Source organism: Microtus oregoni, unplaced genomic scaffold (assembly GCF_018167655.1).
Source record: "Microtus oregoni isolate MIOR12 unplaced genomic scaffold, Mior012 000016F_ref0000370, whole genome shotgun sequence".
In the NCBI taxonomy this organism is placed as follows: Eukaryota; Metazoa; Chordata; class Mammalia; order Rodentia; family Cricetidae; genus Microtus; species Microtus oregoni.
This window is the reverse complement of record NW_024543075.1, coordinates 4711733-4726403: the sequence shown is the minus strand read 5'-3', so window position 1 is coordinate 4726403 and position 14671 is coordinate 4711733. Positions and strand designations below refer to the sequence as shown.

Sequence of the window (14671 nt, the reverse complement as noted above, 5' to 3'; positions counted from 1 at the left end):
AACATATTCATCAGTCTGATTACAGGGCAAGGCCAGTTTGGGCATTCTCTCCTCTATTGTTTAGAGTCTTAGCCAGGGTCATCCTCTGGCCTTCTGGGAATCTCTCCAGTGCCAGGTCTCTTGCCAGACCCATAATGGCTCCCTCATTCAAAACATCTCTTTCCATGCTCCTCCCTCCATCTGGACCATACCATTTCCTCAAGTTCTCCTCCCCCCTCCCTGTCTCACCACCTCCCCTTCCCCCCTACCTTCTGTTCCCACCAGACACAGTTCTTCTGAAGTCAAATATAGGGGTCTGGATGATTTTCAACAACAAAGGATTCCAAAAACGCCTACATTGGTGACACCAGGCTACAGACATGCAGCCTGTCCCAAACATGGACCCTCACACAGACAGAAAGAAATGGTCAGTGTCTCCACCAAGAGAAGCACATTTTGTGTACATCTGTAACATAAATTGCTCTTCTGTTCCTTGTCATGACATCAGATTCTTAGTCATAGGTTCCAATGAGTTCATCAACAGCTGGATCAAGCCACACACTACTTTCTACCTCCTCAACAGACAGAGGGAAACACCTTCCTGAGAGCCACTTTGACATCCTTATTCCTCAGAGAGTAAATGAGGGGATTCAGGGTCGGGCTGACTGCTGTGTATATTAAGGCAGCCACCTTGCTATTTCCGGAGGATCCAGAGCCAGGCTGTACATAGGTATAGATGACAGTAGAGTAGTATAAGATGACCACCACCAGATGGGCAGAGCAGGTGGAGAAAGCACGTCTCTTACCCTCGGCAGAGCGGATGCGTAGGATACTGGCAATGATGAAGCTGTAGGATATCATGGTAAACAGGAAGTTGATCACACCAAAATAAACATCTGCAATGACAGTCATGATGTCGTTGAGGGTGGTCGGGCTGCAAGACAGCAATAGCAGTGCTGGGATTTCACAAAAAAAGTGGCGAATTTGATTGGGGCCACAGAAATGGAGCCTTGCCATCAGGTAAGTGTTCAGGGATGAGTTGATTGCACTGATAACCCACACACTGCCCGCCAGCAGGACACAGACGGGCCGACTCATCAGCATGCTGTAGTGCAGTGGGCGGCAGATGGCCACATAGCGGTCATAGGCCATGGCTGTGAGCAGCAGCAGCTCAGCCCCCAGAACCCAGGTTAGGAAGAAAATCTGGGTCAAGCATCCCTTATAGGAGATGTGGCTGCCCTTCCCCACCAGACCCTCCAACATCTTGGGAAGAACAGTGGATGTGCAGACAATGTCCATCAGAGCCAGGTTTGCAAGGAAGAAGTACATGGGGGTGTGAAGACTTGGGTTCAGGCTGATAGCCATGAAAATGAGGGTGTTTCCTGCAAGAGCCATTAGATAGGAAATGGGAAAAAATACCAAGAAAAAAGCATGAAATGCATGATTCATAGAGAATCCCTGCAGGACAAACTCTACCACAGCCGTATAGTTGTTCATTGCGATTTTAGAATGAGCCCCTGGGAATTACTATGACACAGGTGGGTATGATCAAGGAGACACAGGGTGTAGAGCGTCCATCATCTCACTAAGGGTGCAGCCGGAATGCTTGTCATGGATGCTGTTGGTATAGAAAGCACATAATTGAAATGATGACATCATCTCTCAACCTAGTGCACTAGTCTGAGCTCTGCACTCTGCATACAAAAGACCCAGAATAAAAGGAAACCCTGCCTGTGGTGGGCAGTATCCCTCTGTAACATCTTTTAGCTTTGATATTGATCATGTGCTATGATATCCTGAGACCTGGAACTCCTATAAACATATAATCAAGACTGCTAAAACATACCAAGGGCCAATCTGGTCTCCAGCACAGGTGTTTCTGGACCTAGAGATGAGCAGCCTCATGAAGGGGTTGGTCAGGCTTCTCAGATGCAGGCTGCCAAACAGTTCTGGGGAAGCGTGCTTGGGGGACTGGAGCATGGAGCAGTGGCAGCATAACATGCAGTCGGCATAGATGGTCCTGGCTCTTGGGAAGGAAATGATCATATCACTGTGAACAGCACAACTGTCTATTTCTCCCTGGCCACCCTAAGCATTCTTTGTGGATAATATACCTAATGAGGTAGAGAGGCATCTTCCCCTTCCTTGGGCCTGGTGGAGGCTTGTACCTACCAGAGAAGGTGTCTAGGCTGGAAACACATCATGAAAGGCATGGACACAGTTTCAACCCAGGGTTCAAATTTCTAGGCTTTCACCCTTGCCCCGTCTCAAGTCTTTCTTCACTATACCTAATAAACCCCTCTGTCTCCAATCACCAATGACTCTTCAAATATATGAACCTCTCAGGCTGAAGAGCACATGAACTGATCAGCATGTGGTTAAAAAAAAGTTCTGTCTTCTCTAGTGTCTCCGTGGGAGTGAGTGTTCCTAGACCCTTCCTGGAGATGCAGGAGTAGGCTGTTGGCTCCATGGAAACTAAGAACTCACTCCAGGGCATGTCCTGAACAAGGAAGCGTATCTTCTCCCCTGCAAATGCACAGATCAAGGCCTTTCTCCTGCGGGGTGAGCTTGAGAGCAGGACCTGAGATTTTGATACCTCCCTTCCTCCTCCTCCCACTGACGAACCAAGAAACCCATAGAATCTCTAGGCCAATAACTGTCCCTGCGAAATCAAAAAAGGTAGGTCTGTCAGAATTCTCTGCAGATGCCCCATGGCCTCATACAGCACTCAGGGCTTCTCAGTTGAGCCCCCAAATCCCCTCTGTCTGCATCTCAACCCAGTACCTGTCTGGCTGCAGCTTTGGGTCACAGATGACTTTGGGGCCTGAACTCTGCACCAGATTCATGGGAAACCACCATGCCTATCTCAGAGATTCTGATCTGCCCCAGAACCAAGTTAAAGGCCAAGCTTTCTGTCCAGCAATGAGCAACGGCTCAGACAGGTCCCTAAGCAGACCCACAGAGGCCAAGCTCTTAGTTTCAAACTGAAACTGTGAAGGAAAGTGACTCTGGTAACAGTTTTGAGACTAAACACACACACACACACACACACACACACACACACACACACACACACCGAAAAGCAGGTAAGAAAAATGCCCATAGGAAAGATGTGAGTAGAGGACGAAGGATCAGCTCACATGGAAAGAGAAATTGTCACTTAGTGCCCATCTAAGTCCAAGATGTCTGCATGTCATGGAGAAAATGCAGTGTGGCCACAGGGTGAGAGTCCTGTGTTTCTTTTGTTTGCTGTTGACCTTAAAGTAGGGTCTGCCCCTTGGCGTGGACACTGAGATTGCTAGGAAGTGGCCCTCAGAGAGCAATTACCCACTTTGAAGTAAACAGGAGTCCCTACGGTGGCCATAGTTCCAAAGCTGAGGCACCAGGACACTAAGGCACAGAGAGAGGAGGCACCTGAGGCACAGATCTAGGACACTGACCTCTGCTGTGTGTTCTACCCTGGGGATGCCCTCAAGATAGCTTGGCTAAGAGTCATGTCCATTTGATCCACGTAGAAATGTGGATTTCACATTAATATACAAATCCTGAGCATAGACTGTGGAACCTCTCCTAACCATATAATCTTGGTGTGACATAGTTCTATCAATAAACCAACACTGATTGGTCCATCATCATATAAGGAGACTGAGCAAGGGCCACTCTCATTCATTGCATGGGGAGTGTGGTCAATATGGGGCATCACAGTTGAGGTTGGTCATGAGTGTATGAAACTTTTCATTGCAGTGTTCAAACCCTCTTATGAGGACAGAGTGTGTGAAGTCTGGAGATGAAGATCAGCATCGGTAAACAGGACTTCAGTTCCACCACGTTTTGTGGCACTGGATATAGATAACAAGGAACCTGAGTTCTTTACAGCAGATTGGCTTCCCTACAGAACCAGAAGACCCACAGTAGGTGGGCAAATCATCTCTTGCAGTCATAGAACAGTGCAGACATTATCACTTTCAGAATAACCATTTACAAAAATCCAAAAGAGCTTAGATGTCCTTACTTCACAAAACAAATGACCACTGGCCACCATAAATTCCAAATCCTCCAAAGTCCTTGATCTCTGTCAATATACACATTCTCAGTCCCTCACAAAACCTCACCCACTTAGCATAAGAGCAAATGCAACAGTCTCAGCACAACTCAAGATTTGAGCAACTCCTAGAGGACATCAAGATGTAATATAATGTCATCAGAGAGGCCTCCATTGGCTGTTGATGGGAACAGATGCAGAGATCCACAGCTGAACATTGGAGAGAGAGAGAGAGAGAGAGAGAGAGAGAGAGAGAGAGAGAGAGCGCCCAACTTGGAGATTTCCATCAGATTCTTCCCTTTGTAGCTCAGGGAACCCCAAGGAAGGGAGGGGAGAAAGAATTGTAGGAACCAGAGGGGGTCAAGAACACCAGGAGAACATGACCCACAGAATTAACTGACCAGGGCTCTTAGGGGCTCTCAAAGACTGAAGAGACAATCATAGGGACTTCATGAGTCTGCACTGGTCCTCTGCTAACTTGGCGGTTTTGTGGGACTTCTAACAGCAGGAGCTGGGGCTGTCTCTGACTCTTCTGTGTGCTTCTGAGACCCTTTATTTTCTACTAGATTGGCTGGCCCAGCTCTGATATGAGGGTTGGTGTCTAGTCTTACTGTATCTTGTTAGCCATGTTGGACTGATGTCTCTGGGAAGCCTGTTTTTTAATAAACTGTTCTGAAGTGAATGTTGGTGTGAAGTAAGAGAGGTATTAAGGACAGTGAAGGGAGGGGAAACTGCAGTTTAGAGGTATTAAAAAACATTAAGAAAATAAAAATAAATAAAATAAGATAAAATACAAGCTTCAACTACATCTGGTCTTTCTAGATCATTTTCCATAAAGGTATAATTCTGTGATATAAAACTAATAATCAATTTATGGCTTCTGCAACACTGGCGTAAGGAAATCTCGTGGTTCAAATCAAGTGACCATGTTTTTAGCATATAAGCCTCAAAACTGGGGCTAATTGGTTATTGAGTAACTGATACTCATTTGACCCTTACTGACCTGGAGCAGTAATTACCCACAGAGCAGGGCACCCGATTATTCCAGTGATGAGGTGTGCCAGTGTTACCGTGAACCTAGTAACTGATGGTGCGGCTGGTGGGGACTGTGTTCCATCTGTGGAAATATGCTTGGTGGATCAGTGCTGTACTGATCACACTCAGTCATTTACCAGAAAAAGAAAACCAGCACGAGCTATAGGGACAGGCTTGAGTGGGGTGGACAGCCCTGTATCTGGTCTGTTCTCTGCCCCTTGTAGCTGGCCACACTGCTCCATCTCTGGAATGGCACAGAATACAGGAGGCTTTGATTCCTGAAGATCAGAAGGCACAATGGACTAATGTTTAAATTTTTATTTCAGAGGCAGTTGTCGGATATCTTCTATGCCACTCCAAACAGGAGAGAGGGCTCAGAAGAAAACTGAGGGGAAGCTGCTCACTGTAGCTCTAGGCAAGCAAGTTCTGAAGGCATTCGATGGGCTACTGCAGAACACACAGAGCAACATGTCCTTAGCAATAGTACTCCCAGTATATTAAAAAGACTGACATTACACATAATACATGTGTAGGAACCCCTGTTGGTCAAACCTCTGGGACGTGGTAAAATGCACATTCATCATGGAGTCAGGTGGGTCTGTCTGGGCTACATCTAAGAAGAGCTGTACTTGGGATACCTTGGTGGCTCCTTCTTGCATAGACTAAATGAGAACTGATCTGAATATAACCTTGGACCCACCTTGCTTCATAGGACAAGTGTTGATTGACTCTTCCTTTTGCTTGTCTATACAGGAATTCCTCTTGTTGATGTCCTGGAGCTTCCTAGGGGATGTTGCACATGGGGCTATTTAATTCCAGGTTTCAGTTACTGGGGACCAATTTCTTCCCTCTACATTTGATTCTTTCCTATCCAGCATTTTGGCCATAAAGAACTGCTGGCACCCCATTTAGTTACGGTCTCTGAAGACAAATGTGTTAATATTTTAACACACCTATCTGAATCCAGTTACATGTACTAAACTCACTCCATAGCTTCAGAGATGCAGGCATCAGTTCTTGATCACACTCACTCATGAAAAGTAGAAACACAACCCCACATCCATGCATGGATGTGTCTAGAGCTCGTCTTATTTTACAGCTTTACTGGTATTTCCAAAGCTTGGAATCCTTCATAGAGATAGCCCCTGTGTGTCAATCTTGTCTAGCGTGTCTACCTGTCTCGTTGCATTGGGCTGGGAGGCTAGCCCATCTGGAAAAACTCCTGAACTTCCTCTCACAAGATCTTTCTCTAGAGAAGTCTCTGTTTCTACCTCTGGGTCTAGACAATCTCAACTCAGCCCCAGATGCTCTCTGTGATTCTTGTAGTGGACTTGGTTTTGTGTTTGTCTTTTTTTTCAAGGCAGAGTCTTTTGTGTAGCTCAGGTTTGCATTTAACAGCAGATCTTCTTACCTTAGCCTCTGATATGATTGTACCTGACTATCCAAAGTTTGTATTTGCTAAGAAAGCTAAGAAAAACATTAACAAACACATCACAAGAGTAAATATGTTACAAAATCACAAACTCCAGTGCAAGTGTTTGTCCCCTCCACACCATCTTCTGTTGCTAATTACTTCACTCCTGTTCTGGCTTTCCAACCTGTGAACTGTGCTCACCTCAGCATCCTGCCTTCTCTGGCCTGAGTATCCAGCAAGAGCCTCTGACCTATATCAGAACAAAACCAACCTTCCCTCATGTGACAATTACAATCTCAGACCTAGAGGAAGCAGTTCATTCCTGCCATGGGGATCAGTTAGGGGCAGATGATGTATTGATTTGGATGACAAATGACTCCATAAGCTTAGGTATTTGAACACGTTTGCCAGCTGATGCCACTTTTTGGTGAGGTTTTATATCCTTGCAGTTTATTGGTATATTTGAATTGATTACCTGGTCTTGATTTAATTTTGATATGTGGTACCTATCCAGAAAACTGTCCATTTCTTTTACATTTTCCAGTTTTGTGGAGAACAGGTTTTTGTAGTATGACCCAATGATTCTCTGGATTTCCTCAGTGTATGTTGTTCTGTCCTGCTTTTCATTTCTGATTTTGTTAATTTGGATGTTCTCCTCTCTACTTATTGATTAGTTTGGATAAGGGTTGTCTTTCTTGTTGATTTTCTCAGATAAGTATTTCAGATACACACTACGACAAATTCAGACATAATAGACCTCTAAGAAAGACAAAGTGTCTTTAGAAAGGTACATATGATGGGAGAGAGAGGAAAAACAGTATAGACAACTAAAAGACAACTAGTTTTAAAAAATACAACAAAGTCTTTAAAGATATACTAGAATAAAAAAGACACATAAAGATTGAAAAATGCAGAGTGTAGGTTATGAATATTTTTCCTTTGAATTTACTAAATGCTTTTTGTGATTTCTTTCATCTTATTTCTTTTTAAAATTAAAACAAACTATCTTTTTTTCATTTTACATAGCAATCCCAGGTTCCACTCCCTCCCACCCTCTCATTCCCTCCACTTATCCTCCCACAACACCCACCAGCCACTCCTCTCAGAGGGCGAGGTACATTGCTTTGGGGAAGGTCCAAGACCCTCCACACTATATCCAGGCTGAGCAAGGCATCCATCCAAAGAGAATATGTTCCCCAAAAGCAGAAGGGACAATCCTGGTGTCATCGCCAGTGGCCCGCAGTCTGCCCCAGGCACACAACTGTCACCCACATACAGGAGACTAGTTTGGACCCATGCTGATTCTGATCCTGTTCAGCTGGAGTTGGGGAACTATGTCCATATCATGGTCTTGACCTCTGCTCATATTCTCATGCCTCCCACTCTTCAACTGGACTTTGGGAGCTCAGCCCTTTGCTCTACTGTGGGTCTCTGCCTCTGTTTCTGGCAGCCGCTAAATGAAGTTTCTATTGTAGCATTTAACATATTCATCAGTCTGATTACAGGGCAAGGCCAGTTTGGGCATTCTCTCCTCTATTGTTTAGAGTCTTAGCCAGGGTCATCCTCTGGCCTTCTGGGAATCTCTCCAGTGCCAGGTCTCTTGCCAGACCCATAATGGCTCCCTCATTCAAAACATCTCTTTCCATGCTCCTCCCTCCATCTGGACCATACCATTTCCTCAAGTTCTCCTCCCCCCTCCCTGTCTCACCACCTCCCCTTCCCCCCTACCTTCTGTTCCCACCAGACACAGTTCTTCTGAAGTCAAATATAGGGGTCTGGATGATTTTCAACAACAAAGGATTCCAAAAACGCCTACATTGGTGACACCAGGCTACAGACATGCAGCCTGTCCCAAACATGGACCCTCACACAGACAGAAAGAAATGGTCAGTGTCTCCACCAAGAGAAGCACATTTTGTGTACATCTGTAACATAAATTGCTCTTCTGTTCCTTGTCATGACATCAGATTCTTAGTCATAGGTTCCAATGAGTTCATCAACAGCTGGATCAAGCCACACACTACTTTCTACCTCCTCAACAGACAGAGGGAAACACCTTCCTGAGAGCCACTTTGACATCCTTATTCCTCAGAGAGTAAATGAGGGGATTCAGGGTCGGGCTGACTGCTGTGTATATTAAGGCAGCCACCTTGCTATTTCCGGAGGATCCAGAGCCAGGCTGTACATAGGTATAGATGACAGTAGAGTAGTATAAGATGACCACCACCAGATGGGCAGAGCAGGTGGAGAAAGCACGTCTCTTACCCTCGGCAGAGCGGATGCGTAGGATACTGGCAATGATGAAGCTGTAGGATATCATGGTAAACAGGAAGTTGATCACACCAAAATAAACATCTGCAATGACAGTCATGATGTCGTTGAGGGTGGTCGGGCTGCAAGACAGCAGTAGCAGTGCTGGAATTTCACAAAAAAAGTGGCGGATTTGGTTGGGGCCACAGAAATGGAGCCTTGCCATCAGGCCAGTGTGTACAGAGGAGTTGATTGCACTGATGGCCCACACACTGCCCGCCAGCAGGACACAGACGGGCCGACTCATCAGCATGCTGTAGTGCAGTGGGCGGCAGATGGCCACATAGCGGTCATAGGCCATGGCTGTGAGCAGCAGCAGCTCAGCCCCCAGAACCCAGGTTAGGAAGAAAAGCTGAGTCAAGCATCCCTTATAGGAGATGTGGCTGCCCTTCCCCACCAGACCCTCCAACATCTTGGGAAGAACAGTGGATGTGCAGGCAATGTCCATCAGAGCCAGGTTTTCAAGGAAGAAGTACATGGGGGTGTGAAGACTTGGGTTCAGGCTGATGGCCATGAAAATGAGGGTGTTTCCTGCAAGAGCCATTAGATAGGAAATGGGAAAAAATACCAAGAAAAAAGCATGGAATGCATGATTCATAGAGAATCCCTGCAGGACAAACTCTACCACAGCCGTATAGTTGTTCATTGCGATTTTAGAATGAGCCCCTGGGAATTACTGTGACACAGGTGGGTTTGGTCAAGGAGACACAGGGTGTAGAGCGTCCATCATCTCACTAAGGGTGCAGCCGGAATGCTTGTCATGGATGCTGTTGGTATAGAAAGCACATAATTGAAATGATGACATCATCTCTCAACCTAGTGCACTAGTCTGAGCTCTGCACTCTGCATACAAAAGACCCAGAATAAAAGGAAACCCTGCCTGTGGTGGGCAGTATCCCTCTGTAACATCTTTTAGCTTTGATATTGATCATGTGCTATGATATCCTGAGACCTGGAACTCCTATAAACATATAATCAAGACTGCTAAAACATACCAAGGGCCAATCTGGTCTCCAGCACAGGTGTTTCTGGACCTAGAGATGAGCAGCCTCATGAAGGGGTTGGTCAGGCTTCTCAGATGCAGGCTGCCAAACAGTTCTGGGGAAGCGTGCTTGGGGGACTGGAGCATGGAGCAGTGGCAGCATAACATGCAGTCGGCACAGATGGTCCTGGCTCTTGGGAAGGAAATGATCATATCACTGTGAACAGCACAACTGTCTATTTCTCCCTGGCCACCCTAAGCATTCTTTGTGGATAATATACCTAATGAGGTAGAGAGGCATCTTCCCCTTCCTTGGGCCTGGTGGAGGCTTGTACCTACCAGAGAAGGTGTCTAGGCTGGAAACACATCATGAAAGGCATGGACACAGTTTCAACCCAGCGTTCAAATTTCTAGGCTTTCACCCTTGCCCCGTCTCAAGTCTTTCTTCACTATACCTAATAAACCCCTCTGTCTCCAATCACCAATGACTCTTCAAATATATGAACCTCTCAGGCCGAAGAGCACATGGACTGATCAGCATGTGGTTAAAAAAAGTTCTGTCTTCTCTAGTGTCTCCGTGGGAGTGAGTGTTCCTAGACCCTTCCTGGAGATGCAGGAGTAGGCTGTTGGCTCCATGGAAACTAAGAACTCACACCAGGGCATGTCCTGAACAAGGAAGCGTATCTTCTCCCCTGCAAATGCACAGATCAAGGCCTTTCTCCTGCGGGGTGAGCTTGAGAGCAGGACCTGAGATTTTGATACCTCCCTTCCTCCTCCTCCCACTGACGAACCAAGAAACCCATAGAATCTCTAGGCCAATAACTGTCCCTGCGAAATCAAAAAAGGTAGGTCTGTCAGAATTCTCTGCAGATGCCCCATGGCCTCATACAGCACTCAGGGCTTCTCAGTTGAGCCCCCAAATCCCCTCTGTCTGCATCTCAACCCAGTACCTGTCTGGCTGCAGCTTTGGGTCACAGATGACTTTGGGGCCTGAACTCTGCACCAGATTCATGGGAAACCACCATGCCTATCTCAGAGATTCTGATCTGCCCCAGAACCAAGTTAAAGGCCAAGCTTTCTGTCCAGCAATGAGCAACGGCTCAGACAGGTCCCTAAGCAGACCCACAGAGGCCAAGCTCTTAGTTTCAAACTGAAACTGTGAAGGAAAGTGACTCTGGTAACAGTTTTGAGACTAAACACACACACACACACACACACACACACACACACACACACACACACTGAAAAGCAGGTAAGAAAAATGCCCATAGGAAAGATGTGAGTAGAGGACGAAGGATCAGCTCACATGGAAAGAGAAATTGTCACTTAGTGCCCATCTAAGTCCAAGATGTCTGCATGTCATGGAGAAAATGCAGTGTGGCCACAGGGTGAGAGTCCTGTGTTTCTTTTGTTTGCTGTTGACCTTAAAGTAGGGTCTGCCCCTTGGCGTGGACACTGAGATTGCTAGGAAGTGGCCCTCAGAGAGCAATTACCCACTTTGAAGTAAACAGGAGTCCCTACAGTGGCCATAGTTCCAAAGCTGAGGCACCAGGACCCTAAGGCACAGAGAGAGGAGGCACCTGAGGCACAGATCTAGGACACTGACCTCTGCTGTGTGTTCTACCCTGGGGATGCCCTCAAGATAGCTTGGCTAAGAGTCATGTCCATTTGATCCACGTAGTAAAATGGATTTCACATTAATATACAAATCCTGAGCGTAGACTGTGGAACCTCTCCTAACCATATAATCTTGGTGTGACATAGTTCTATCAATAAACCAACACTGATTGGTCCATCATCATATAGGGAGACTGAGCAAGGGCCACTCTCATTCATTGCATGGGGAGTGTGGTCAATATGGGGCATCACAGTTGAGGTTGGTCATGAGTGTATGAAACTTTTCATTGCAGTGTTCAAACCCTCTTATGAGGACAGAGTGTGTGAAGTCTGGAGATGAAGATCAGCATCGGTAAACAGGACTTCAGTTCCACCACGTTTTGTGGCACTGGATATAGATAACAAGGAACCTGAGTTCTTTACAGCAGATTGGCTTCCCTGCAGAACCAGAAGACCCACAGCAGGTGGGCAAATCATCTCTTGCAGTCATAGAACAGTGCAGACATTATCACTTTCAGAATAACCATTTACAAAAATCCAAAAGAGCTTAGATGTCCTTACTTCACAAAACAAATGACCACTGGCCACCATAAATTCCAAATCCTCCAAAGTCCTTGATCTCTGTCAATATACACATTCTCAGTCCCTCACAAAACCTCACCCACTTAGCATAATAGCAAATGCAACAGTCTCAGCACAACTCAAGATTTGAGCAATTCCTAGAGGACATCATGATATAATATAATGTCATCAGAGAGGCCTCCATTGGCTGTTGATGGGAAAAGATGCAGAGATCCACAGCTGAACAGAGAGAGAGAGAGAGAGAGAGAGAGAGAGAGAGAGAGAGAGAGCCCAACTTAGAGATTTCCATCAGATTCTTCCCTTTGTAGCTCAGGGAACCCCAAGGAAGGGAGGGGAGAAAGAATTGTAGGGACCAGAGGGGTCAAGAACACCAGGAGAACATGACCCACAGAATCAACTGAGCAGGGTTCTTTGGGGCTCTTAAAGACTGAAGAGACAATCATGGGGACTTCATGAGTCTGCACTGGTCCTCTGCATGTATGTTATAGTTGTTAACTTGGCGGTTTTGTGGGACTTCTAACAGCAGGAGCTGGGGCTGTCTCTGACTCTTCTGTGTGCTTCTGAGACCCTTTATTTTCTACTAGATTGGCTGGCCCAGCTCTGATATGAGGGTTGGTGTCTAGTCTTACTGTATCTTGTTAGCCATGTTGGACTGATGTCTCTGGGAAGCCTGTTTTTTAATAAACTGTTCTGAAGTGAATGTTGGTGTGAAGTAAGAGAGGTATTAAGGACAGTGAAGGGAGGGGAAACTGCAGTTTAGATGTATTAAAAAACATTAAGAAAATAAAAATAAATAAAATAAGATAAAATACAAGCTTCAACTACATCTGGTCTTTCTAGATCATTTTCCATAAAGGTATAATTCTGTGATATAAAACTAATAATCAATTTATGGCTTCTGCAACACTGGCATAAGGAAATCTCATGGTTCAAATCAAGTGACCATGTTTTTAGCATATAAGCCTCAAAACTGGGGCTAATCAGTTGATGAGAAACTGATACTTTTGACCCTCACTGATCAGGAGCACTAATTACCCACAGAGCGGGACGCCCGATTATTCCAGTGATGAGGTGTGCCAGTGTTACTGTGAACCTAGTAACTGATGGTGCAGCTGGTGGGGACTGTGTTCCATCTGTGGAAATATGCTTGGTGGTTGTACTGGTGTGATGGTCACACTTCTTCATTTACCAGTAGAAGAAGGAGCTATAGGGTCAATAACTTGAGTGGGGTTTACAGCCCTGCATCTGGCCTGTCCTCTCCCACTTGAAGCTGGCCAGCCCACTCCATGTCTGGTAGGGCACAGAATACAGGTGGTTTTGGTTTCTGAAGATCAGAAGGCACAATGGCCAATGTTTAAATCTTTATTTCAGAGGCAGTTGTTAGATTATCTCCTATCCCACCCCAAATAGGAGAGAGGGTTCAGAAGAAAACTGAGGGGAAGCTTCTCACTGAAGCTCTAGACAAGCAAGTTCTCAAGACATTTCATAGGCTCCTGCAGAACACACAGAGTAACATGTCCTTAGCAATAGTATGTCCAGTATATTTTAAAAAACCTGACATTACACATAATATGTGTATAGGAGCCCCTGTTGGTCACCCCTCTGGGATGTGGTGGAATGAACATTCATCGTGGACTCAGGTGAGTCTGTCTGGACTACATCTAAGAAGAGCTGTACTTGGGATACCTTTGTGTCTCCCTTCTCACGTAAAATAAATGAGAACTGACCTGATTATAACCTTGGACTCTCCTTGCTTCATAGGACAGGATAGCCAAGTGTTGGCTCTTCCCTTTTCTATCACTATTAGGAACCAATGAAGCTGTCTCTTAAAGGAACAATACCTCTGTTAGCTGCCACAAAACAGAGCCTATCTAAAAAAAATTGTGGCTAACAAGAAGCTTCAGTTGACTCATATTTTGTGTGTTTAGAAGCCCCTTTTAAAAGCTTTCTCGGACTTTACATGGATGTATGTTGCTAAATGTTGAATGCCATTATGTAACCAAGGTCTGCTTTTTTTGTTTTGTGGCCACACAGACACGAATAATAACACAAAGATATATTAATTACAATATTGTTTAGCCAACATCAGGCATATTCCTAGCTACCCCTTATATCTTAAATCAACCAATTTCTATTCATCTGTGTATCTCCAATAGGCTGTAGCTTACGGATATGGTTTTGGTATCTTTTTCCTCTAGAAGCAACAAGGCAGCTCCCTGACTCTATCTTTTTTCCTCTTCTATCTTGTTTTTAAAATACTTCCTTGCTATATTCTACACTGCCACCAGACAAAGCAAAAATCTTTATTAAGCAATGGCAATAAAACATATTCACAACACAGAAGGGAATCACACATCACAAATCTTAACAGACCTCGAAAAAGCCATATAAAAAACCAAAAAATTCATGATAGCCAAAACCATCCTGTAAAATAAAGGAACTTCTGGATGCTTTACCATCCCTGACATCAAGCTGTATTATCGAGCTACAAAAACGAATACAACTTTGTATTGGTATAAAAACAGACAGGTGTTGGAAGGGTTTTATGTTTATTTAAAATTCAGAAGTAGTGTAAGAATTTTTTATTTTAATTTTTAAAGTCTATATGCCTTCATATTTTCAACACACACACACACCTTTTAAGACAACAATTACCCATTTTTTTCATTTTTAGTTCCTCCTGTTTGGTGTTGTGAAAATACTATCATAG

The 14671-nt window shown here is 45.0% G+C and overlaps 2 protein-coding genes across 2 annotated transcripts; both read right to left on the bottom strand.

Moving 5' to 3' along the window:
• Positions 1-555: 555 nt before the first annotated feature.
• Positions 556-2825, bottom strand: LOC121457634 (olfactory receptor 13A1-like). Its single transcript, XM_041666543.1, has 4 exons — positions 2764-2825; positions 1826-2005; positions 1566-1597; positions 556-1496 (listed from the first exon to the last, which is right to left on the bottom strand). Exons 1-4 carry the CDS (start codon positions 2823-2825, stop codon positions 556-558), a joined length of 1215 nt encoding a protein of 404 aa, XP_041522477.1.
• A 5680-nt stretch (positions 2826-8505) lies between these two features.
• On the bottom strand, positions 8506-10774 carry LOC121457633 (olfactory receptor 13A1-like). Its single transcript, XM_041666542.1, has 4 exons — positions 10713-10774; positions 9776-9955; positions 9516-9547; positions 8506-9446 (listed from the first exon to the last, which is right to left on the bottom strand). The coding sequence occupies exons 1-4, from the start codon at positions 10772-10774 to the stop codon at positions 8506-8508; spliced, it is 1215 nt and encodes a 404-aa protein (XP_041522476.1).
• Positions 10775-14671: the final 3897 nt, after the last annotated feature.

Excerpts from the sequence above, each read along its gene's own strand:
- LOC121457634 (XM_041666543.1), bottom strand. The coding sequence starts at position 2,825 with ATGAATCTGGTGCAGAGTTCAGGCCCCAAAGTCATCTGTGACCCAAAG. Across the intron at positions 2,006-2,763 it reads CCAAAGCTGCAGCCAGACAG|AGCCAGGACCATCTATGCCG; the intron begins GTACTGGGTTGA and ends TTCCTTCCCAAG. Across the intron at positions 1,598-1,825 it reads GGAGACCAGATTGGCCCTTG|CATCCATGACAAGCATTCCG; the intron begins GTATGTTTTAGC and ends CTATACCAACAG.
- LOC121457633 (XM_041666542.1), bottom strand. The coding sequence starts at position 10,774 with ATGAATCTGGTGCAGAGTTCAGGCCCCAAAGTCATCTGTGACCCAAAG. Across the intron at positions 9,956-10,712 it reads CCAAAGCTGCAGCCAGACAG|AGCCAGGACCATCTGTGCCG; the intron begins GTACTGGGTTGA and ends TTCCTTCCCAAG. Across the intron at positions 9,548-9,775 it reads GGAGACCAGATTGGCCCTTG|CATCCATGACAAGCATTCCG; the intron begins GTATGTTTTAGC and ends CTATACCAACAG.